We start from the raw sequence: 25,793 nt of genomic DNA, 5'->3' as shown, positions 1-25,793 counted from the left end.
ACACTTCCCGAATCGCGAAACCAAAAATGTATGCTTCTTTATGTTTTATTGTATTTCCAAATTGTGGCTGGAACGTTGGTTGAAACCGAAATTAGAGCTCTTCTCTACTCCAGTGCCCCTTCGGCCACTTGGACGCCATGTCGTGAATAGAGGGTGACCAAACATCCGGGTTAGTATTAAATACAACCCGCTAGAAACTCACTGCTCCTGTGGTCACTGTATTGCTCTCTGGATGTGAAAGTTTTAACAAAAATAAATTAAAAAAATTCCAGCTGTCCCCTTGAAGAACGAATCCGATCCGAATCGGGCTTTTTACAACACCAATTTGTCAATGATTACAACTTTTCATTGATTAACGAACAGCAGGTCATGCTTTTTAACTGTTTATGGTTACATTTATTGTCTGTACAAGTTATTTCCTGTTATCACTTCTGTTATAACAGCTATAAATGCTCTCTTGAAGTTAATATATAGAATTAAATTAGTGTCAGCTGTATCAAGACCAAAAAAAAAAAAACGCAGCTCATCATGTTACCCAGAAAATCGAACATCCTTTGTTTCGAAGACTTTCCTGTGGTGGAAAACATCCTGACACTGGAGACTCCTTCTGTAAAAGTCATACAACCCTCTCCTCACAGAATGCTTTTTCAAATAACAACATGTTATTTACCTGTTTATTATTAAATAATTATTCTGCCTACACGTCCCTGTGAATGAGCTGCTACTATAGAAACGACGGCGCATTAGAACGAGCGCATTAATATAAACCTGTCGATCGGATTACAGCCGGCGCTACCGCCAGAGCTGCTGCTCTAGAGAATGAATCAAATCCTTCTGACCAATCAGAATCGAGAATTCAACAGCGAACGTAGGGGAATGCATAAGTGATAACAGTCAGGTTTCATTGTTGAGTCCTGAAAACAAAAAGAGCAAACGCTTTTGATTTTCACAGCGACGTTCAACGTGGCGTTAATGACGACGCCAATGTTGGACTCCGGAATATTCCAGAATGCAACTCGGTTATACGACGCAGTTACTTACAGCGGAGACTCGGCTCGGCTAGTTGGTTACCTGTCATTGGCGTTAAAGCTGAAGCTTAGCAGAGCTGGACAGAGTGAAAGGAATCAAGCGCGGCTGCATCGCTGTCTTTAGGTAGAGATGAAGCAGGGAATAAATCCAACCGTCAAGTCGTGCCTGTGATTTTATTTATTAAAAATCTGATAACAGAAGATAGTAGAGTGCTGGTTCAGTTAATATAAGACTGCTCAGATGCGTTTTTATTTGTATTTTTATTTTATTTATATCGGCACAAGCATGGTTAATGCGTCCGTATAAGTATCTACATTTTATTCGTTCATTTAGATACAAGTACAGAACACCTTTGATATGTAATAGATAATAACGATTGTTAATAACGATGTTTGATGCTAACTCCGGGTCTTGCCCATATTTTCCGTGGCGCAATCGCTTACAGAAGTTGCATGTTGGTCTCTGGGTGCTAGCTAAGCACTCCGTCACCGCGCTCGTCTCATCGGGCGTCAGGGATTTCTTGTCGAGTCTCAGCTGGCAATATTGTCCCACAATGCAACATGTGCATAAAAAGTGGCATGGAAGCATCTTTGCTCGCCTCACTGAGTCATGCCTATAGATAGATCGTGGCCTAACCCTGTTATATTTATACAGCGCCTTTCACAAAGCAGGCCAGAACGCACAAGCACAAAAGAGACATTTGAATTGAGATTTTATGCAAATTAGTTGAGAGAGTAAAGCGATAAACTGGTAAAGTAGTCGGACCAAACGTGCAGTTCATTACCGCCACAGCTCCAATGCAACAGCGAGTTTAAAACTTTCACACTGATTTCATATTTTCCTCAGCTTTAACCAAATATTACAAACTTTTTTTTTTTTTACCACAGCGCTGTTGAATTCTCAATTCTGATTGGACAGAACGTGTTTTTTAAGGTGTCATTTATCTATAACATCAGCTCTGACTGTAATTCAAATCGCAGGTTCGTATCAACGCGCTCGTTCTAATCGGTTGCCGTTTCTATAGTAACGGCTAAGCCACAGGGCTTGTACGCCGGACGCGCCGCGTAAACTAAGGCTAATAATAAACGGATTAAAGTGTGTCGTTATTTAACACAGAAAAACATTTTCAGTAAGGAGACATTTATTTGAACATTTATGGAAGGAGTCTCCAGTGTCAGCGCTTTGTAACAACTTTCCAACGAGTCTTCGGGACAGAAGCGTTTCGATTTTGCTGGTTTCTCAGTAATGTGACAATCCGCGTTAACCCTGTACTGCGTGGCGTTACCATTTGGCAACAATTAAAATCTCCAGTTTTTTTTCGACAGGCGATAATACAAAAACTCTGCAACTTCTAGTCTGGAAAATGCAGTAATTGGGATTGTACTCTGATGCATTTTGTGTTATTTTTGACTATATGGTACTTTCCACCATTGAACATCGTCGCCATACGGCAACAATTTACCAACTAAATACTTTTTCACATTTTTTGCAAAAAAAAAATTACAATATGAATGTAATAATTCATGCAATAGAGTGTTAATTTTGGTCTTGTTAAGTTCAAGAGACATAAAAAAAAGAGGCTGGAGAGGGAACGACTGTTTATAGCTGCTATAACATTAAACTTGACTATAAATGGATAAAAAGTATGATGTTGTTCTTTAATTAATGAAAATTGTCATTATAATTGTTGCTAAATAGCTGTGGTAATATAAGAGGAACAAAATACTTCTGGATGGAATATTATTGGCAAATAATAATAACTTCTAGGTGGTAAGTAACTCGGCTTCATGTTGGCTCACATCGTACCCTGTTGCTTATGTTCCTAAAACACGGTGTCCCCCAGGTGTGTTATTTATTGCTTGAACGAAAATAACGCGATGTCGAAAAACAGATGATATAATGTTTGGCTTCAACTATTTTTTTTTTTTATCAAAAGTAAACAGGCCACGCCCACAAGGGACGGCCATAAGCTCGCTGATATGAACACGGGTCAGTCGCACACGTCTGCGTGTTATTTGTTATTTTTGTGCCGTATTTAAATAGGAGGCTTCTACTGAGACTTTTACAGGGGAGCCAATAGAGTTCAAAGTAGCAGCACACAGCCCAAGTAAACACCAACATCATCACAGGCAGAATTAACGCACACATCTGAACTTCTCACCTCTCGAACCAGCGCCGCCTCACTCGCTCTGCGGATTCTTTCACAACCACGAAACGCCTGTAGACTCAGCTCTTCTACTCGGCGCTCTCCCACTGCTTTATTTCCACGTAGGAGGGGTGTAAACCCTCTTAATCGAATACCCAGTTAACCCAGTGTGTCCCAATTCACTTCTCAGGGAGCCCTTATGGTCCATATAGTCACGTTTGCGCTCTCTCTCTGTCCGCCAAACCAAGCGATTACATGCCAGGAAAGCCAAAAGGGGGCTCATTTGATGTCTCAGAGGAGCAGTTTGGGAAAACGGTGAGTTAACTGTTCCAGGTGCGACTGTTCGAATACAGAATTTGGAGACTCGTTATGCTATTTGTTATAGCAGGGGTGGGCAATAATGTAAAAATAATATCACGATACTCGAAGACATTTCTGCGAAAAAACAAACCGTCCCGATAAAATAGAAAACAGAGGTTGATGTTACTTTAAATACCATATTCACCACTGTTAAAAGAAATAAAAACAAAGCTGTAAATATGAACATTTGCCAAACAAAAAGATTTAGTATGATATTTGTATGTAAAAAAAATATAATGTTAAAAGATGTCATGATGCTTGCTATATTTCAGGAAAAATCAGTCCATACAGGATTTTGTGGAGTTTTTTTTTTTGCGATTGTTGCGACCAAAAATATTTTATTTTTCTGCGACTTTTTTTTAAAATTCGCGATGCAACTTGCAGAGTTTTGTGTGTGTGTGTGTGTGTGTGTGTGTGTTTTTTTTTGCCGTAAAATTGCGATCGCACGAAATACTTTTGCGCGGTCTTTCACAGTGACGTTTGTTGGCAGACGAGACCTTTTAGACGCACTCGTGTTTGACACGCGTGAATCGAAGAGCACTTCGGACGAGTGCGCGTTGTGATGATGTCACGTGACGTGTCTCGGCCCAGACCTGTGGAAAATCTGCGGTAATTTTGAAAAATTACAAGATCCTCCGAATATCTCAGCGTTTCCTTGATTTTGTCCTAATTTCTGCGGTCGCAGAATCATGGACAGACTGAAAAATGATCACGACACCAATATACTGTCCAGGCCTACATCAAACCAAACGCTCGCACCACCGAACCAGATGGAAACATCCGGCACAGTCGCCTGATCCGTCAGCAGGATGATCACAAATAGTCTTGCCTCAGTTTAGTCAAAGGTGCGGGTTAAAATGACATCCCAGCTTTTAAATCAGATTTGTTTATTTGTTATGCAGCAGAACGTCCGTTCATCGGAAGTCTAACGCTATGTTTATGTTAATAGTTAAGTAGCATACCTTATACACCAGTCGTAGCTTATAGCTGCTGTAATGTAAGTGATAACAGGAACAGCTTGTCTCGCAGACATTCCACATCTTTAAACGTAGCTATAAACGGATAAATAGTACGACACGTTGCTTGGCGTTTAATAAAAATTGCGGCGGTATAAGAGGAATAAAACGCGTGCTGTAATTGGTGTCGTAACTCCGCTTCATCACATCACTCGGTCACTGATTATTTTCCTCTAACAGCATGCCTCGTCGTGTTTTATTTCTTAGTTGTTATTTGATATTTTTGTTGTTGTTGTTGTTGTTGTTGTTATTATTTTTGAACACCTGCATTGACTGGAGGGAAATTGAATTGGTTTTTTTTCCCCCCTCGATTTAATGTGATTTTCCCTTTAACATGTTGATTTAGGAGAATTTCTGTCCTCTTACACACAGATATTCATTCATTAAATCTGTTCACTAACTGTTGAATAATGAAATTAGTCTTGTATTTGAGGATATGGTCGTGCCACTTCTAGTTAGATTGACTGATATGTCAGTAGTGCTTCTAGTCAGTAGGATTTTGAAGCACTCGTACGACTGGCAGCTCCTTTAACAGCGCTGCACTTGGATTAAGCATAAAGGCGCCCGCCAAATGAATAAATTACATTTACGTTTACGGTATTTGGCAAGCGTTCCTATCCAGAACGACTTACAGAAGTGCTTTGTTGTCTCCTTGGAAAGCATCTCATCCATACTAGCGCAGACAGGCGCTGCCAGAAACAGGAATGTGATCGGAGCGTGATTAGTGCTCATTTAAGCGCCTGTTGAAGAGACTGTGCTTCAGTCTGCGTTTGCTTACCGCACTGTTTAACTCAGATATTTAGTGGACAGAGACAATGATGTTTTTGGAATTTATTCCAGGTCGAAGAGAACATCTTAAACAGATTAACTAAAGATTATCCGTAGCATGCCTGCCGACCTAGAGATCAACCAATCCATCAGGTGTTTTTATTTTATTTTATTTATTTATTTTTTAAACAAATAACCAAACCACAGATCAGATTTGAAAAGTACTGCAGCGTTTTACGTCAGGGTTCGATTCCGATGTCAGGGGCTTCGCGAAAGATGTCAGCTGTTACTCTTTTCTGTCATGTGACGAGCAGCTTTAAAGCACCAGCCTCAGAATGCTCTCCGTCCTTCATAAAGCTCCAGTTCTGTCTATGCGCTTTCTATTCCTGGCCGCGTGACTAGTGATAACAGTGAGGTTAGAGGTCACTGGATGGGTGTTTGTGTGGTTGGTGGGGGTGGAGTTTAGCACGATAAGCATGCGCTGTTACACTGTACACAGGATCAAGATTTTTCAGTGTATAACTAGATGCGAGTGAAGTAACACAAACGAGAATGTTATAACGCCGCAGCCTGGTTTATACTTCTCCGCCGAAGCGTGGTTGTGGATTTGCATTGCGAATACAAAGAGAGGGTGTGTATGTGGAAGCAGCGTGGGGGAACAAATCAGTAGCCTTGAAATAGCTCAAGGTTCAGGTTATTAGTTTTTAATTTGTAGTTGCCTGGAGGAGAAGTCGGTTCAATAACCAGAAGGAAAAACAAACTCAACTCCCTATTGACTTTCTCAGAAAAATGAAGTCATTTGGTATGTTTGTTTAGACTGAAAAATAACTCTCTTGCCAACAGACATTCTCTTCATGGTTAAACATATCAAGGTGGGGGAGGGGGACGCTAGCCAGACTTTTCTAAAAATATTTTATAATATTTTTAATTGCGATCTTGAAATGTCGGCTGTGAACTTGCTGACTTTTTGTCTAGGTCGCAAAAATATTTCGGAAACTTCGTCGTCCTTTACTCTGTATTAATGTACTTAACTTGCTAACTAGCTTGCCAAGTTTTAATGAAGTGAGGCCAGATTTAGTTTGAGTTTTTAGCAAAGATAAACTTAAAAAAAAAAACAAAAAAAACTTTTGTAAAATCTTCATCTTTTGCTACATTTTAACTTATTTCCCCACCGTGAAAATAGCCATGGTAGCTGGCATGGTGTTAAAGTACAAACAAACATACACAAAAACAAACAAACTAGTTCCCTGTAGGTTATTACATTAGCCGGTCCCGCCAGGATTGTGCGATCGCAGAAATGAACGCGAAATCGAGCAAACTCCGCAGTATTCTGAGGAGCTTGCAATTTTTCAAACTTAACGCAGATTCGCGCCAAGACGCGTCATGTGACATCATCACGATGCGCATTCAGAAAAAGCCCTCTTCGATTCACGTGCCTCGAACGTGAGCACAGCTAAAAGGTCTCATTTACCAACAAACATCACTGCGAAAGACAATTGCGTGTAATTGCATTTTTGCCAATTCAAGTACGCTCCCGTGCAAAAGATTAGACACTCTCATTCTTTATTTGAATTTTTTCTCCACATTTTAGAATAATAATAATAAAGTCATCAAAACTCTGGAGTAACACAAGTGGAGCTATGGGAATTATGTTGTGATTCAAAAATAAATCGAAATAATTTCATATTTTAGCATCTTCAAAGCACTTTTCGACCTAGAATTTCCAGAAATGTGTTCTTGGCGTTTTCTCACCCGATTTCTTGAAGAATTTCCCCGAGATGCTTTTTAAACAGTATTAAAGGAGTCCGCACCTACGCCGGACTCGTATCGGCTGCTTTTCGGAATATTTCGCTCCGAGTCGTCCGTTTAAATAAATATTCTTTTGTAAATAAAACGTTCGTTTTCTAACGAAAGATACGAATACGTCGGCACGATTCTATTTTTGTCTACGACGCCGATTTCAAACATTTAATCACACACCTTCAGATCAAAAAGGTTTTTAAGTTCATGAGAAACTTTTCAGTCGAGTGTGAACAAACTTTGACTGGTAGTGTAGTTGCATCGCAAATTTTGAACAAAACGGCAGCAGAATCCAGCTTTTTTGGCCGCAAACAATCACGTAAAAAACAAAACAAACTCTACTACTACTTTTTAGCCTCGTTATTTAGTTAAACCATGAGAATGGGGAGTGCAGTGGCACTTGTACTTCACTTTTACCCAGTGAACTAGCTAACGTATGATCGAGCTGTCCACCCCTGATAAGTGAGACGGTTTGACATGAACACCTCTAAAATCCTGACAGCACTTTGGGCGTATCTACAGAGCTGTGCGTCTGCTAAATGCTTGTTAGAATGTTTCCTTAAAATTGTTCAGGCTTCAGTAGTTTATTGAAACCATGCACAAATACTTTTAAAAATACATATTGCGAGACATTTCGAGTGATGTCACATCCAGACGGAAGACATTATTATCTGTTGTGTTTGTGTGAGTGGCATTTTATGTTTCTGCGTTCTGTCTTTGGTGAGTTTGGCGATCGCCGTCCGTTAGTGCAGTGGAATGTCCCAACGATTCGCTAAAGAAATACCAGAAACACCAGATTCCTCCTCTGTCTCAACTCCTTCCTTCCTTCGTTTCAGCCCTTTTTATCCTCTGATCGTCTGCCTCTGAGTGGAAAGAGCAACGTGCGGGGCTTTGGGGCTGGCCTTTTCTTTCGCTCCTGCATTGGAGCGCTCTGGGACACAATCCCCCCACGTTTCTGTCGCTCCACTCTAAGCACAATGTGATGGAGGAGGTAGCGGCGGAGGCGGGGGTCGCGGCGGGTGGGTCGGGTCAGCTAGCGCCTGTCAGAGCGAGCCTGTCGCTCCCTCATCTCTCCTTTTAATAGAGATGTCAAGCGTCACAAAGACAACTTGACAGCTCGGGCTGAATGGCGCTATGGAGTTAATGCCACTTTGTTTTTAAACTGTTTTCTCGCTACATTTAAGCCTTTCTTTTTTTTTTTTTTTCTTTAAAGTGTTAAATGGTTTATATTTGAGAAGGTTTGAGAACAAGCTGTAAAAGTTTTACACAATAAGGGCAGCGAAGTTCGCAACATTTTGGTTTGTTTTTTTGCGACGTCGTGTGTGTGAGAGTCCGAGGAGATCTGAAATTGTATCCGTCCGTACAGGATTTCGCAGAGGTTTTGAAATCTTTTTTTATTATTTATTTATTTATTTATTTGTGATTGCTGCGACCAAAAATGCTTGATAGTGCTGCAATTTTTTTTTATTTTAATTTTTTATTTTTTTTTAAATGTGGAAAACTACATGAATTGACGAAATTGCAGTTCCAATTTTCGCAGTGATGTTTGTTGGTAAATGAGACCTCTTAATTCTACTCTTGTTCGCTGCACGCAAATCGAAGGGAGGGATTTGGATGAATGCACCCAATTTTGAAAAAGTGCAAGCTCCTCCGAATATCGCGGCGTTTGCTTGATTTTGCGTTAATTTCTGCGATTGGAAAATCCCGGAGGACGCGAATAATGCCCTTTATACTCGGTACTGTACTCAATATGTTATATAGGGGAAAATGTATATTATTTATACAGTGGCAATAAAAAGTCTGCACACCTCTGTCAAAATGGCAGGTTGAAAAATGAAACTAAGTTAAACCATGTCAGAACCTTTTTTTTCCCAGAATGTTCAGAATCAACCAATCACATTCGAACTCATGTTAAATACTAATTAGTATACAGTACACTTGCCATCAATTAAAGTGACTGATTGATTAACCCCAAATAAAGTACAGCTGTTCCTATGAGAAGATCAGGAGAAAACTGGTCAGGGAGGCTGCCAAGAGACCTACAGCAACATAAAAAATCTGCAGCAATTTATGGCAAGTACTGATTGAAATGCATAAGTACTGGTTGCTCCCTACATGTGACAGCGATCTCCCGAATTCTTCATACCTCTGGGTTATGGGGTAGGGTGGCAAGACGGAAACCTTCCTTAACCAAAGGAAAAAAGCCTTCCCATCTCCCAAGACTATGTGGAATAATGTGTTATGGTCTGACGAGACCAAAGTTGAACTTTTTGGCCGTAATACCAAAAGATATGTTTGTCATTAAAAAAAAAAACCCAGCAACACATCTCCAGAAGAACATCATCCTCATGGGGAAACATGGTGGTGGCAGAATCGTACTTTGTTTTTCTTCAGCTGGAACTGAGGCGTTAATCAGGGTGGAGGGAATACTGAATAGCTCCACCTACTAGTCAATTTTGGCGCAAAACTTTAAATCTTCTGCTAAAACACGTAAGATGAAGAGGAATTTCAGCTTTCAGCATAACGACCCGAAACAAACCTCCAGATCGACGAAGGAACGGCTTCACCAAAACAAGTTCAAGGTTTTAGAATGGCCCAAGAGTCCAGATCTAAAATCCAATCAAAAATCTGTGGGGTGACCTGAAGAGTTAGAATGCTTTTGCCGAACGGATTGACTTTTACCCCAAAATACTGAATGCTGTGATAAAATCTACAGGTGCTTCAACTAAGTAGTATTAGTTTAGAGCTGTAACACAGTCAGGTTGTTGTACATTTGGTATTTATCAGTTTTTTCCCCCCTAAAATGATGAATATTATTATAATTTTTTTTCACTTTAATATATAGATTAAAATTTCTCTCTCTCTCTCTCTCTCTCACACACACACAACCCTAAATAAATAAAAACAGCATTTATGTGTAATTATCACAAAAGGTAGTTTATTAAAATAAATTTCCTTCCTTTCAGTATTGGTTGAGGCTTCCCTTGTTATGCGTGATTTGCAGACATATTATAAAGAAGAATTGTCCTCCGACAGTATTAGCACATCAATAGGGCTGAGTGTCAAATGTGTGCAGCGTTCACGCCCGTCACGGCCCTTGTGGCAGTTGTGGGAAAATAGCTGTTCTACTGCTATAGAGTTTTGTGTGTGTGTGTGTGTGTGTGTGTGTCCTTTTCTGGTTTGAAGCGTGTGTGTGATCCCTAAACATTGCAGACATCGCAAAGAGCTTTGTTGAAAAAGAAAATCCGAATTCACAAATGAAACAAATGGTGGAGAGAGAGAGGGAGAATGCCATGTAATGCTCACTCGACCATTAGCTTATATTTGTTTTGCATTGATCTGGGGAACTTCCGCCCAAGCCGTTTTATGTTCTTGCTGATCGTTTGGGTGAGGGCCATTTTTTTTTTTTTCTCATTTCAATCTCGTAATTCATGATGCTGGATTAAGTGGACAGATGTTTACTGCTGTTGCAAAGCTAAAGCCGTGTTTGATTCTGTTCCTTAGACTTGGAAATAATCCTAATCATACACATTGTTTTTCGTCTCGCCCACGCCGGATTAAATCTTTAGTTTATGGGTATTAGTCTGAGGGCAGTGCTTTTGGCAGTCGAAAAGGAAACGCAGACGAGTCTGGCTTTTTAATTTTGCCTGAAGTTGTTGTTTAGCTGTTGGGCATGGTGCGCTTTCAAAGCATCGGTATGTATTTTAAAAACCACTCTCTACATTCTCCCTCCCACACACACACTGAATGTCAAATGTGGCTTTTTACAACGGCTGCTTATCTCCGCATTGATCTCCATCTCATGATCTCTCTCTCTCTCTCTTTTCATTTCTCACAGGTTTCTTTAAGCTTACATCTTTTTAATCATTTCTTTTTTTCTTCTTCTTTCTTCCCTCCTACAGACACTGTGAGATCCAGTTACAAAATGAGCCAAGATGCGCTGGAGTCCGGTAAGGGCTTTTTTCTTTTCGTTTTAAATGTATTTATTTGTTTAATTATTGGAGCGTGCGCCATTAATACACGTGTTTAAATGCTCTCGTTGGCGGTTAAAATACGAGATCTTAATGACTTTATTAAATTGCCTGATTCAGAAACACCTCACCGTTAGTAAGGAAGAAAACACTTGGGACGCACGCTGTTACGTGAAGATAATCTGATTCATTAAAAAAAAAAAATAAGCAAAACGTAAAAAGATATCGCGATACCGGTGATATCTCAGACTATTGTATTGTGACAGTTTATCACGTTTATGGATCTCATATTGTTATATCGTCCAGCCCTGCCCTGAACTTATGAACAATAAGAAGCTAATAATACGTCCTGGAAAGCTATGAGACAATGAGAACGAATGAGAACGGATCATTTCCAGCCTAAGTGCACTAGTAACACTAATACAGGTACATGAATGAAGCAAACAACATTTTGTCAATTGGTTTCAGTGGTACGTTAGTGCTCTTTGAGCAAAATCACAACAATCAATTCCATACAAGATTTCCTGGTGTTTTTTTTTTTTTTGCATTTGTTACGGGCAAAAACGCTTCAAAAATTATTTTGCTGTGGCTTTTTTTTCTTTCTATCTTTTTTTTTTTTTTTAAATTTGCGATGCAACTTCAGTTTTTTTGCGGAAAACTACTTGAATTGGTGAAATTGCACTTACGCAAAACTGTTTTGCGAAGTCTTTCGCACCGACGTTTGTTGGTCAGTGAGACTTTTTAGCTGGACGAAGGAGCGCTTTGGCTGAACGGGCGTTGTGATGACGTCACCTGACGCGTCTCGGCCCAAACCTGTGGAAAATCTGCAGCGGTTTCGAAACATTGCAAGCTCCTCCGAATATATTTCGACGCTTGCTTGATTTTGCGTTCATTTCTGCGAACACGAAATCCTGGAAGGACCGAATAAACCTTCGTACATATTGCGTGTCATGAAAATATCTTCACAGAGTTCAGTATGTTTTTGACATATCACCCACGCCTACATGTACCTCATTTGTGTGTGTGTGTGTGTGTGGTTAATGATATACATGTAGCACGAGATCTATCATGTTCTGTTCCGTTTCAGACGCGGACTCTGGTCAGGACGTGTCAGAATTTAACTGGGACGATTACCTGGAGGAGACGGGCGCTCTGTCCGTACCTCACCATGCCTTCAAACATGTAAGCAAACAACTCAGTGTTGTGACTCCTCTCCCGCTTCATGCTCCTGTTTTACTTCCTGCTGATGCCACACACACACACACACACACACACACAGCTTGAGCCGGTTAGTCTCAGTCGTGCAAATGCTCTGTCGATTTAGCATTTTATAGAAATGCAATTTTCACACTTATACTCCTCTTTCTATTCTCTCCAGTCACTACAAATAAATTTCAACCATATTTCTGGAAACGCACACACAAAAAAAAACCCCCTCTGTGTGAGTGTAATGAAATTTTGTACAGTATACTGTACTATTAATCTGCGATGCCCTACTGAGACTAGTGTCTCCTTTTCAGAGCGGACCTGTATATTTATGACAAAATCGTAAAAACTAATTAAAAATAAAATACAACTGGCAAACTTGAGACTGGGAAATTCATTCCATTTCATTTTCTTTATTTAACACCAGGTTTAAAAAAAAAAAAAAAAAAAAACCAACTCATCGAGATTAAAAAGAGTGACCTGTTCAAGAGGGCAGCAACAAATATGCAACATAAATATAGAAATTTACAACATCAAAACACAAAACAACACAATCAAGGATCACAACGACAATTTACCCCGGGGATAAAAATCTCTTCGAAGTACTTTAAATGATGATAGATAATAGATTTAAGAGAAATGAAGCACGAGCACTCGCAAATAAAAGGAAATGAAGCCTTCAGCGGCCCTTAAAATCGAAATCAGTGTAATATAAAATAGTCCTTTATGATTAAATAAAGCAGACAAAAGTATAATAAAACCTACAACTGATCATAAATGATTAACCAACCTGCATGATTTTGTTTTTCTGTGTTTTATTCCATGTTACACTTCACTCAGATACTCGTTTCATCGACAGGGTTTTTGGTACAGTCGTATATTATTGTGCATATCGTTCTAAACAGTTTACTGTAGTTCCATGACCATTTCCATAAGGGCTGTTGTGATTGGTTAGATCCAGCCAGCTTCCATGATAAACGATAGCTGGGGGTTCGAAACATATTCGTGAGCCGATATTTTACCATTTAAAAATAACTTTTTTGTGGGGGCGGGTCTTAGTGCTACTTTGGATTCAAGAGGTAATACTTTCAGCGATGAGAAGTTAAATAACCTGCTGTGTTTCTTCTCAGATGGATCAAGGCCTGCAGACGGGTCTGACTCCTGGTATGAAGCTGGAGGTTCCGGTGCGTGGAGAACCCGACGGCGCTTACTGGGTGGCCACCATCATCACTACCTGCGGCCAACTGCTCCTGTTACGCTACGAAGGCTACCACGACGACCGGCGCGCCGACTTTTGGTGTGACGTCATGACCGCCGACCTGCACCCCATCGGCTGGAGCAGGCAGCAGGGTCGACCCATGAGACCGCCTGAGGGTGAGAGCAGGGGGTTATGGGTGTTCGGTTTGTTTTGTTTTTGTTTTGTTTTTTTGTTTTTTTTTCCTTTCCGACACCTAATATGACTTCTTGTAATCCTCAGGAATGCTCCACTTTCTTGGAGTAAAACTAGTGTTTTAATTTTTAACTGCACCTCCATTCCAGCCATAAATATTCATGAAAATATGCTGATTAGTAAGTCGGTCCAAAAAAGAATCCTAATCGTACCCTCCGTTTAAGCAATGTATATTCCAGAAGGAACTGCACATCATTAACCCGTGATGTGATTATAATTTAACTGGTTTTATTCTTTGCAGCCTCGTGCAACATTATGCACGTTGACACTTGATTTGTGCTCATTGTTGAGGAAGTGGGGGGATGGGCCGGCCTGTGTTGTGGCTAGACTGTGCTCTATTTTAGATTACAGCTCAATAGTATACACCATCCAGAATGTGCCAGGTCACGTTGCTCACACGCTAGCAAGATGCACTGTGTTTAGGAGTTTGAAGTGTGCAGGCCGATTAGATTTGTCTGAGCCTCCGGTCCGGTCTGCATGAACGCCTTTGCACACGACGACAGTTCCGTTATATTTCACGGGGTGGTGTTTGTGTTTAGGCGTGCGAGAGAAGCATCAGGACTGGGAGTCCCTGCTGGAGAAATCTCTGTCAGAATCCTGCAGCGCACCGGTCAACCTGCTAGAAGGGGTGAGTAATCAAAATACAACACAGATCTGCTGTTGCTGTGCTTCTACATGAGCATTATACATTAGGTCTGTATAGAGGAAGTGCTGGAAGGTCTTAAGGGTGTGCGTGTTTTTATTTTTCCATGAACTTTTAGGCCCAGCGTGGCTGCAACCCTGTAGACCTGCTGAGTCCGGGTCTCGGCGTGGAGCTGGTGGATAAAGAGGATGCCGGAGTGGTCTGGGGCGCAGCGATCGAGGAGAACGTCGGGGGCCGACTCCGTCTCCGCTATGCTGGCACAGAAGGACTCCCTGACACACACTCCATCACCTGGGTCTTCTACCTGAACCCCCTGCTCCACCTCCCCGGCTGGGCCAAAGAGCACGGCTGCATCCTCAGACCTCCATCAGGTGAGCCACGAGGGCTCGGGTCACTGAATGCGCACCACTCTTTTTCTGGAAACTACTTAAGCAAAAAGAACATTTGTTGGTTGCTTAAGTATCAACCTTCCTGGGTCAGAACCACCTCTGGATGCAATTACAGCTGCAGGTCTTCTAGTATACGACTCGGTCAATTTTGCACATCTGGATTCTGGATATTTTTGCCCACTCATCTTGCTTGAGCTCTGTCAGATTGGATGGAGAGCACTGGCGAACAGCAGTTTTCAAGTCTTGCAGCAGATTCTCAATTGGATTGAGGTCTGGCCATTGATTGGATCATTTTAACACATTCAGGTTCTTAGTTTTGAACTACTCAAGTGTAGCTTTGGTGGTATGCTTAGTGTTGTTGTCCTGTTGGAAGGTGAACCTCCACCCAAGTCTCTTGCAGAGTGGAACCGGTTGTCTTCTACGATTCCCCTGGATTTGGTTCTATCCATCTTGTGCTCATCCTTGACCAGTTTCCCAGACCTTGCTGGCGGAAAGCGCGATGCTACCACTACCATGCTTCACTGTGGGGATGGTGTTCTCAGGACGATGAGATGTCTTGGGTTTCCACCGAACATATCACTTTGTGCCAAGGACAAAACGTTTTTTTCCACATCCACTTTTTTCCCAATTTCTTTAGAGAAACTCTGAATGGATTTTTTTTCAGTAATGCCTTCAACACCAGAAATCTTTTTTTTTTTAGGAATGCAGTCATATTTATTCATGAAGGCATTTCTGCAAAAACCCATTATTTAGCAATCCATACCCTTGGAAAGACATTTCTTGCCTCTGTAAAAGTAGAGAGACTGGTTTATGGATACATTCCTGTTGGAAACCGGAACAAAATATTTCTTTGTCCACAAGCCTGCTATAAGGTTTTATGGTCCTTCATATGTTCGGTTATAAATATTTACAATTGATTTGTATCTAATGAATCATTTTCTTTATATTTAATGGGAATTTAATGGCTATTGAGCAAGCTCATGCAATGTTCAGCTAGAGTTGATGTTTGACTATTTTTCAGTCGTTATCCTTTCACTTTGGCTTGAACAGTGAGCTGTGTTTCAGTTTAGCAGATCAGTAGAGCAGGGGATGTGGAGTCTGGTAGACCAGCGACCACTAGCGTGTAGGAGATAAACATTGTTATTATATATATTTGTTTAAGTCATGATTATTCTGACGTAATCATTTCGTGTGGCTTGTGTTTGCGTGTAGTTTTGCTTCCATTACGCACTAAGGAGGAATGGGAGGAAGTGAGACAAACCATCACTAATCAGCCACAGGATTCGAGTATTAGTGAAGAGTTCTATAAGGTGAGCAAAGGACTGACTCTTGTACATATGATCTTTTACTTGAATGTGCAAGTTTATGAAGATTTAAATCTGGAAAGCATAACAGGATGTAGGCTGATGTTAGTGTGTGTGTGTGTGTGTGTGTGCGTGTTCAGGATCGTCCAGCCATCACTCCGCACTGCTTCACTGAGGGGATGAAGCTGGAGGCAGTTGATCCTGTTGCCCCTTTCACCATCAGCCCTGCTTCTGTTGCCAAGGTAACACGTTCACCTGCCCTGTCGTGCCACTAGGGCTAAATTATAACACATTCTTCTCTTTCTGCCTAAGCTAACAGGAAGGTGTACACTTTAACCCTCATCAAGCTATCCAGATTATATGATATGAACGTGCATATATTAAACACACAACCCTACATGGACCTGCCCACTCTGTTGGTGTTGCATGGCCTTTATTTGCATGCTAGAACCTGATTGGCTCTTAGATTTTATGACGCAATAACAAAGACGTCCAGTGAGATTTTCAACTCCATGCCACGACAGAAATAGCGACTATAGTTTGATTGATTATTATAGTGTGATTAGTGTGCGCGCACAGACGATTTCTTCCAAAAGAATTCATTCATCAAATTGGACGGGAATTAAGCAAATAGCTTTATATTGCATATGTTTTCAGTAGAACTGCTCAGGTAATCATCATCTAAGTCTAAGTCAAAATTCGCAAGCTGCTCATTCATTAATATTAAGTGAATATTCATTCATAGATTCATTATTTTTTTTATTTATTTCTACCCTCACTCTCTACTGTGACAGCAGGCCTTGTCTTATTATTATTATTATTATTATTATTATTATTATTATTATTATATATGTATGCACATATCCCACATATAGTAATTGGTAAAGATGTGGTATAATGATAACATGTTAAAGTTCTATACGTGTCATTGTTCCTAAACGGACTCAATAATAGATATGAATAATGATGATTTTAACGTCCTCGGCAGCCCTCCTAAACTCCCTCGTGCTGTTACGCAGCAGGGTGAAGCTTATAACTCCTACTTTTTACAAACACTGATTTATAAAAGGTGCTTCTACAATGCTGTGTCATCAGGTCCAAAAATGAATGATCATGCCTCCTCAAGCTTTTGTTTTACTCTTGGGTGATGTAAGAGCACCCTGATGTCCTCATACTCTCATACCCTAAACCATTTACAAGAAATGGATCTCTGCTTAGAGCTAGAGATTCACTTCCTTATTTTCTTTGTGTTTGTGGAAGTTGGTTTTTTTTTCTTTCTTTCCTTACGCTAAACGCAGGTGGTTTGCATGAGCGTGTGTATCACAAAGAAAGAAAAATACGAAATGACCACAAATCACCGCTTGTGCTGGCACATATAAAAACCAAATTAGATTTATTCATAAGCAGCGGTCCACATGGGGAATCCGCTCTCAGATCCGCACTTACTTGGACATTGTTTATTCATACTGTGTATGTGTGTATTTTGCATTACAGGTGTTCAGTGATCAGTTCTTCCTGGTGCAGATGGATGATATGAGAGAGGAAGTCGAGAGAAAAGGAGGAAGTAGATTGTTCGTGTGTCACAGGGACAGTCCTGGAATCTTTCCTGCTCAGTGGAGTTTCAAGAATGGAGTGAAGATCAGTCCACCAGCAGGTATAACCGTTAAAATATTCACATATAATTGCTTTTTAGATGTCTTAGTAGTTGAAGCCAGTGGTGTCTTTTTACGGATAATTGTGCCCATGAGCATATATGAGGGAAAGAACAGTGGCCCTAGAAGAGAGCCTTGTGGAACACCAAAGCTTACTTTTGTATGCGCAAGGAAGCAGCTAACATTTAAAGAGTAATAATCTTCAGTCACATGAAACCTGAACCAAGAAAGAGCTGATCTCTAATCCCAAAATGTTCTCGTCTATCTCGTGGAATTTTGTGATCTATGGTATGTAAAGTGCACTGATATGAAAGTAGTACAAGCAGATGCAAGAGGTGCAACACTGAGTGTAAACCAGGACCTGGACATTTACTACTTTAACCACCGCTGTTTCAGTACTGTGAAAAGGCCTAAGACCTGAATAAGATTTTGTGTATGATTTAGGTGACAGATTTCACACAATGCATGCTTGCAAAATTGATTTTTATTTTTTTATTTTCCATTGCTTTAATTCTCACTAATGAATGAAAGAATTTTACCGAGTGTGTTTCCACATCCAAAATGTCTTTGTTTTTCTGGTCTGCCTAAATTTGTGTTGTTTGGAATCAAGGCAGAATTTAATTAAATATATCGAATGTATTGTGTCACTCGGTGTGTATTTTTAATTTTTTTTCTACCAGCACATAGTGGGTTAAACTTTTTTTTTTTAGGTAAATAAAACAGCAGGGTAAGCCCTGAATAATTTCAGATTAATAACTAAGCATAAAACAACCATGCAAGTCATTCTGTAGCATCCTACAAAAGGTGAACCCTTCGTGTCATATTAGTCATCTCTGACACTGGGACGGAGATGGATTGAAAGGTAAGGCGTCCTTTAAGGCGTCACTGGCAGTGTTGAGGATGACTAATATGCAGATCATTTGTGTTTCCAATCTTTGAATAATTCTTTTGGGCTGTGGCACTTTTGTATTATTCAGAGAAGAATGAGCAAATGACATTGAAGCAGATAATAGTACGGTTCTCTCATCATCACTGCTTGTTAAATGATGTCTTTTGTCTATTGTGGGTGTGCGCGTGTGTAGGGTTCCAAGGGCAGGACTTTGACTGGGCTGACTATCTGAAGCAGTGCGAGGCCGAGCCAGCCCCGCAACACTGCTTCCCCTCCGTGAGTCTTGTTTCTTTCCCTAGTAATTCAGCTGTGATTATAAGTGTGTTAGAACACCAGACATATAAAATGAATGTATAATTTCATCTTGAACTTATCCCGTAGCTCTGTGCAAAAAAAATAATAATACATTTTTTGCATGTGTGCTTTCCTTGTATCAGGACCCCTCGGATCAGTGCTACAGAGAGTCCATGATGCTGGAGGCCGTTGATCCTGTTTGCCCGCAAAACATTCATGTGGCCACAGTCACCAAGGTCAAAGGTCAACATATCTGGATTAGACTAGAAGGTGATTCAGCCATTTATGCAACATTTTGTTTTGAAAGTTTCTAGAGCATTTGCTTTCCCTTAATATAGCAAGCTCTCTCTCTCTCTCTCTCCATCTCTCTCTCTCTCTCTCTCTCTCTCTCTATATATATATATATATATATATATATATATATATATATATATATAAATTTATAGCGTTCTTCTGGAAATAAATAATGTGTATGTTTATCATGAAGATGACACATTTCTAGGCAATGATAATTAGGTACTGGTCAGTTGGATGAGGAGTTATTATGTAGTAAGTATAGTTCCTATAATTTTTATAGCATATAGGAATCTATATAAATCAGTGGTGTAGCTCCACTAAACATACTGTGCAAAGGTCACAAAGTCATGTAGTGTGCAAACTACACCGAGATGAAGTAGTAAAAACCCAAGAGACACGACCCTGATCCGAAGCCAGTAGTTGAACATTTACTACTTTAACCAGCGCTTGTCAGTACTGTGACGAGGCCTGAATCCTGACTGAAACATTTTATGCATGTGATTCATGTGTAAGCATGAGCTTAACTCCTGAGCTAAGTAGGTCATTTACTACATTAACCAGCACTGTTTCATACAAAGGCAACGCAAGGGATGTACCCAGTCTGAATAGAGGGCGTGGGGTTGGATGAGAGAAGAGAGGCTTGTTAGTGTTGGTGTTGGTGCAGGCATGCCGAGGACTTGAAAATGACATAACGCTTCTTTAAGTTTTAATTCTCTTTCTTGGGTCTACAGGAGTGAAGCAGCCTGTTCCAGAGATCATAACGCATATGGACTCCATGGACATCTTCCCTGTTAGCTGGTGTGAAACTAATGGCTACCCTCTTCAGTACCCCTGCAAACCCAAAGGTTGTTTTATGTGTGTGTGTGTGTGTGTGTGTGTGTGTGTGTGTGTGTGTGAGAAAGAGATTGAATGTCCGTGATCACATACACTCCTACAGACTTAAAAGTTAGTACATAACAGGTCCTTGTAATTATTCTATACACAAATTAAGATATATGGACTCAGATAAATTGCAGTACTAGGTGAATATTTTCTAGCACATGCATCAGTGTAGAGGGTACGCACATGACGTCACGGTAGCCAGAACTCACCGCGGTCACGCCCACCGAGTGGCAAAAAGACCGAGCGGCAGCATTCGTGTACAGCGTGAAAAAAAACGCATCTATAATGGGAAAAAGCTGCTGTGAGATCGACGGTGCTAACAGATTCAACAAGAAATCAACGCTATCTTTGAATGAGTCATGTAAGTGGAAGTTCTTTGGGCATGTGGTATTCATGTTGTACAATGATGAATAATTTGCTACATATTTCTTTTTAAACGCTGCCTGTTTCCATTGATGAATAACGGGGGGCTCATTCATTCTCTGACTGTGTTCGCGACAAACAAACTAGGACTAGCTAGCTCACGAGTTAGCAGAAAAAAATGATACAATAAAAGAAAAATATTCGTACATACAACCAGAATGTTTATTGGTGTTCTTGTCACTTTAATTTCTCTAACAAATCCCGCCTTGAAGTAGGACCAAGCGTCAAGGCTTTTGTATGCGTTCAGGCTTTGCTTAAAATCAGTTACATATAAATGTCAGGAAAACCGATTTCTGGCCACAAGCCAACGTCCATGGACCACAGGTTCTTGGGCAAGTTGTAAGGGTCACTGTCGAGTCCAACTGCCTTTAATTTAAGCTGATAATCGTTGGTTATACTAGCGCTTTCGCAGCTTCCCCTATTAAAACCAGCCGTTTTTGTTGGATGTTTTGCCGCTCAGTCTGTCCGAGTTGGGCGTGTTCCGGCGGGAAAGTGACATCGACGCATACCCTCTATTATCGCTCTGTATTAACACACCCTCACTATTAGGTTCTCGTTATTTCCTGCCTGTATGATCGACCTCATCATCGCACCGGCCGCACGAGGGTCTTCACATTTCTATTAAATCGTTTATAAATTGTGTAACGTTGCCTCTTCAGTTTTGTCAGCGTCTGCCAGTGCAGGTTTATTGATATCTGTGTATGTGTTGGTTCTCACTGCAGTGGAAAAGCAGAAGAAAATCGCCGTGGTCCAACCGGAGAGACAGTAAGGAACACGATTTGAACGTGACCAATACTGTAGCTGTGTATAATTTCAGTATTTTCAAACTAATCCTTTCTTTGTCTTACACTTTCAGCAGAGTGCCAGCTAAAGACTCCTCCCCTGATGCCCTCAAACAACCTCTGAACAGTCAGACCGAGATGAGTAAGTGTTTGCTACTTCAGCGTCCAAAACCACCTACACACATGCTGACACAAACACACACACTCACACACACACACAAACACAAGTCCTTTTTTTCCCCTATACACTAAATAGCGCATGCTTTTCCTTGTTATTTTGTTTTGACACAAACACAGTGAAATCGCAGTAGGAGTTATCTAACTTTCAGTACTGTGCTGATAAGTAAGGAATAAAACACTTTGGGTGGACTGTTATAGGAAAATAATTAACGACATGGCGGTGTTATAAAGCAGAGTTAATGTTACCACCCTGAAGGTGATTATTTTCCTTTAAAAATCTGCCCCAGAGTGTTTTATTTCTCGCATAACACACTCAATTCTCAACACTAGCTATTAAAAAAAAAAAAAAAACGTATTAAAGAATGACACGTCACACCTTTTTATCCATGTATAGTTACATTTCACGGTTTGGAACCACAGCAAAACAAGTTAGTTCCTATTCTCACTTATTATAACAGCTGTGAACAGATGTTCCCCACCAACAACTTTTTGAGCCTCACTTGAAGTTAATAAAACAAAGAATTTAGGGTTGTGGTGTTAAGAAACCAGGATGTCTTAAAGGAACCGTTTTACCTCAAAGCACTGACACCGTAGACGCCTTCCGTATACGTTAAACAAACCTCTCCTCCTTGCAGAAAGGTCCACCGGATCAGTTTTTACACACGTTTTTCTTTGTTCAATAACTCAACGTTCATTTTTTAATATTTACGTGAAAAATTGACGTCTTTCAAACTGCTGTTCCTGTTTGCTTTAGAACGTATCCATCCATCCCGTCTGAGAGTAAACGATGAACTGCGTGCTCTTTGTGTGTGAATATACAGTCATATTTTTGAATCGTTTTTGAATAATCTGTAAGAATATTTGTTGTGTGACAGGTCAGGCCAACGGGAAGTACACCTGCCCCAAGATCTACTTCAACCACAGGTGTTTCTCCGGTCCGTACCTCAATAAGGGCCGCATCGCAGAGCTGCCACAGTGCGTAGGTCCGGGCAGCTGCGTCCTGGTGCTCAAGGAGGTATGCGTTTTTGTCATAAATGTCTCAGTTACACTCAGAAACCCTGCTACTTACTTTACCTTATTCTTGGTTCTTTTCTGTTCTCTTTTCTGTTGTTTTTTATTCTACGTTCTGTTCTGTTCTATTCGATTGTGATCTCTGATCATTTTCAATATGTACTAGCAAGTCTTACCGTAAGTCTTAATAAGGAACCCACAGCGTTGCCTTTTGAATGGGAACCCAAAATGAAAATGAAGCTGTTTTGGCTGCATGTGCAGTGTTCATCAGCAGGATTTGCAATGAGTCATGACCATAATACCTTCCATCAAGCTGTCATTACAAGAAGAGTTGCGTAATCTTATAATCTCTCTCTTTCTCTCTCTCTTTCTCCCCCTGCATTTTGTGTCATGAATGTCTCAGTCACTCTTTCTTTATTCTGTAGTATTCTTTTGTCTTCTATTTCCTTCTATTCTATTTTATTCAGTCCTGTTTGTATCACATTCTGTTTGGTATTTTGTTTAATTATGTTCTGTTCTATTTTATTCCAGTATATAGTAACTTCTATACTGTTCTATACTATTGTGTCATATTGTCATCTAATTCTATTATTCTGTTCTATACTGTCGTATTGTTTTTCCTTCAACTGTGTTCTGTTAAGTTCTATTCGATTTTAAAAGTTCTGTTTTACCCTTATTAGATTCAGTTCTCTTCTTTTTTTTTCCCCCTTTCTTTCTATTCTGCTCTATTTTATTCTTTTCAGTTCTGTCCAATGGCGTTTTATTCTCTTCTGTTCAGTTCCGTTGTTATTTATTCTAACGTTCTAACGTGCTCTGTTGTGTTACATGTATATTCTATTTTGTTCCGTCGTGTTCTGTTGTGTTCGAGTTGATTCTATTATATTGTCTTCTGTTCTGTTCTGTTATTTATCCGAGTTACCTGAGGAGACGGGAGGCAGGCTCGGGAAATCCCAAAAAGGGGGCGCTTTATTTTTCGTCCCTCTTTCTTTATTCTTTTCTGTTCTTTTTTTTTTTTTTTTTAATTATTATTATTGTTTTCTATTGTATTTCTCTGCTATTCAGTTGTATTCCTCTTCTGTTGGGTTTTATTCTAATAGGTTGTGTTCTGTTCTATAGCATTCTGTTCACTCAAGTGTAGGATATCCTACATTTTAAATGAATAAGAAATTACTTGACGAAAGTGTTCCAAATAAAAGACCATTAGATTATACTTTTACCCCGTATAAAAATCCAGATGCTATGAATATGCAAAAGGGACGTATTTCCCATATACACTGCACTGTCCACCTGCTTCCCTATTGCATAGATGATAGGCCAGTGTTACAGCATTATAAAGTATGTCACATGTTCAATGCTAACTCCAGTGAGATTTTCAGCTGTTCGTTTCATTAAAAAAAAAAAAAAACGGTGGCAAAATGGCTGCAGCCACAATTTTTCCATATTTCACTGCTCCGCACGTCCACACGATTGAAATGCAATCACGAAAACACATTGTGGGAAAAGTTTAGAATAACTTCAGTATTTTTTTCTACTGAGGTCAATGCCTTACTTATTTATTTCAGAATTCTTTAACCCAGATAGTGCTGTCTGTACCTAATCTGTACTATGAATTTATCTGAAGAAAACTTGAGAATTTTGCCAGTGTTAAACACTTAATAATAAACTGCATGGTTTTACCCGTCCTGTGTGTATGTCCATTCAGGTGCTGTCGCTGCTGATAAACTCGGCCTACAAGCCCAGTCGGGTGCTCCGTGAGCTCCAGCTGGACCAGGAGGGACGCTGGCAGGGTCATGGAGAGATTCTCAAAGCCAAGTGAGAACACCTACATGTTTGTGTAAAAAAATAATAAATTTAGAAAAAGAACACTATTTGTTGGTTTGCATTTTCCCTGAGCTACATCCCTGTCTCCTGGGATTGATTTTAGCCTCCCTAATGAGTGTGCATGTGGATATAATGTAGGTACAAAGGGAAGAGCTACAGGGCGACAGTGGAGATCGTTCGTACCGCGGACCGTGTGGCCGAGTTCTGCAGAAGAACCTGCGTGAAGCTGGAGTGCTGTCCTAATCTGTTCGGGCCGCGCATGGTGCTGGAGCGATGCTCGGAGAACTGCTCCGTACTCACCAAAACCAAATACAGTGAGCAACGTTTTATATATCGTACACGATTGACTTTCTGCACTGACCTTCTCGCTAGCTTTTTCTACAGCGTAATGAATTTAAATAGCTGTTTATCATTCACAAAGTCAACCGCTCTGTTTCATTTGTATGCAAATTCACTTATTTTATTTTAAGCATATTACTATGGGAAGAAGAAGAGTCGACGTGTAGGTCGTCCACCGGGAGGCCACACCAACATGGATGCGGTTGTGAAGAGACGAGGCAGGAGGAAGAAGAGAAGGAAGCAGCTGTTCGTCCACAAGAAGAGACGCTCCTCCGCCTCCGTGGACAACACGCCTGCAGGGTCTCCTCAGGTACACCAATAAAAAGTTCAAATCAAAGCTTCATCAATAAAGCTACATATTGAATCTAACTGCATTTATTTGTACCATGGCGATTTGAACAGTTTCTGATTGGCTGTCTGTTATTTTCTTATATTAATTGAACGGGTCTAAAACTATAGCCATTTAGGCTAAGATTATATTTATGAATCTTACATTAAAAAGTTAGAAAAAATGAACAGATTTGCAAAAAAGGAATTGTCACTTAAATGCAACAAGAACAGATCGGCCTAATACCCTCGGAGATAGAGTAACCATAGCAACGGTAGTAAATGGAGGCCTAATGATGTGTGTGTTCACAGCATTCATTAATGAGAAGAAGAGCATAGATGTTTTAAGTGCTGGTGTAACAAAAAAAAAAAATCCTGGTATTAGGAAATACAGGACTTGGCACAGGAAACGTCACTTCACTTCACATCTTCATCCATTATTTTTAATCCTTACGGTTCCAGTTTATTATTGCCGTCTCCTAATGGATTTAGACAGATCCTCACAGATGATTGAATTTCTTTTCTATTATGGCAAGGCACTAGAGGTAGAAACACATCTTTTCTAATAGTGTAATAATGAAAATATCAAAACACAACAGAAAAAAAAGGAATAAAAAATTTTTAATAACAATTTTCACTGTTAATAGCTTTTCACTGTTTTTGTCTACTCGTGACCACTGCATTAATCTCTGCCCACACTAACTCCGCCCACTTGGCACAATCACATCATGTCGGTTTCCTTTATAAATTTTCCTTATAAACAATAAGGTTGCGAAGGTCTTGGGAGAGCTCCTTGCTTTTACCCATCATGAGA

The 25,793-nt window shown here is 40.2% G+C and overlaps 1 protein-coding gene across 3 annotated transcripts in view; it reads left to right on the top strand.

Moving 5' to 3' along the window:
* Positions 1–25,793, top strand: part of sfmbt1 (Scm like with four mbt domains 1) — a 36,659-nt gene that overhangs the window by 7,206 nt on the left and 3,660 nt on the right. For 2 of the 3 annotated variants that reach the window (XM_053652803.1, XM_053652802.1), the window contains exons 2-18: positions 11,022–11,069; positions 12,178–12,272; positions 13,427–13,670; positions 14,286–14,374; positions 14,508–14,760; positions 15,991–16,088; positions 16,223–16,324; positions 17,577–17,736; positions 18,817–18,899; positions 19,061–19,187; positions 19,946–20,059; positions 21,242–21,284; positions 21,376–21,443; positions 22,357–22,496; positions 24,195–24,304; positions 24,452–24,627; positions 24,784–24,962. In XM_053652803.1, the coding sequence (XP_053508778.1) occupies positions 11,045–11,069; positions 12,178–12,272; positions 13,427–13,670; positions 14,286–14,374; positions 14,508–14,760; positions 15,991–16,088; positions 16,223–16,324; positions 17,577–17,736; positions 18,817–18,899; positions 19,061–19,187; positions 19,946–20,059; positions 21,242–21,284; positions 21,376–21,443; positions 22,357–22,496; positions 24,195–24,304; positions 24,452–24,627; positions 24,784–24,962 (2,106 nt within the window). In that variant the 5' untranslated portion in view covers positions 11,022–11,044. Of the gene's footprint in view, positions 1–9,482; positions 10,815–11,021; positions 11,070–12,177; positions 12,273–13,426; positions 13,671–14,285; positions 14,375–14,507; positions 14,761–15,990; positions 16,089–16,222; positions 16,325–17,576; positions 17,737–18,816; positions 18,900–19,060; positions 19,188–19,945; positions 20,060–21,241; positions 21,285–21,375; positions 21,444–22,356; positions 22,497–24,194; positions 24,305–24,451; positions 24,628–24,783; positions 24,963–25,793 lie in introns of those variants that run through there. The other variant, XM_053652801.1, reaches the window with a different exon arrangement.

Source organism: Ictalurus furcatus, chromosome 21 (genome assembly GCF_023375685.1).
Source record: "Ictalurus furcatus strain D&B chromosome 21, Billie_1.0, whole genome shotgun sequence".
NCBI classification, from domain to species: Eukaryota; Metazoa; Chordata; class Actinopteri; order Siluriformes; family Ictaluridae; genus Ictalurus; species Ictalurus furcatus.
This window is presented reverse-complemented; position numbering and strand designations above follow the sequence as displayed.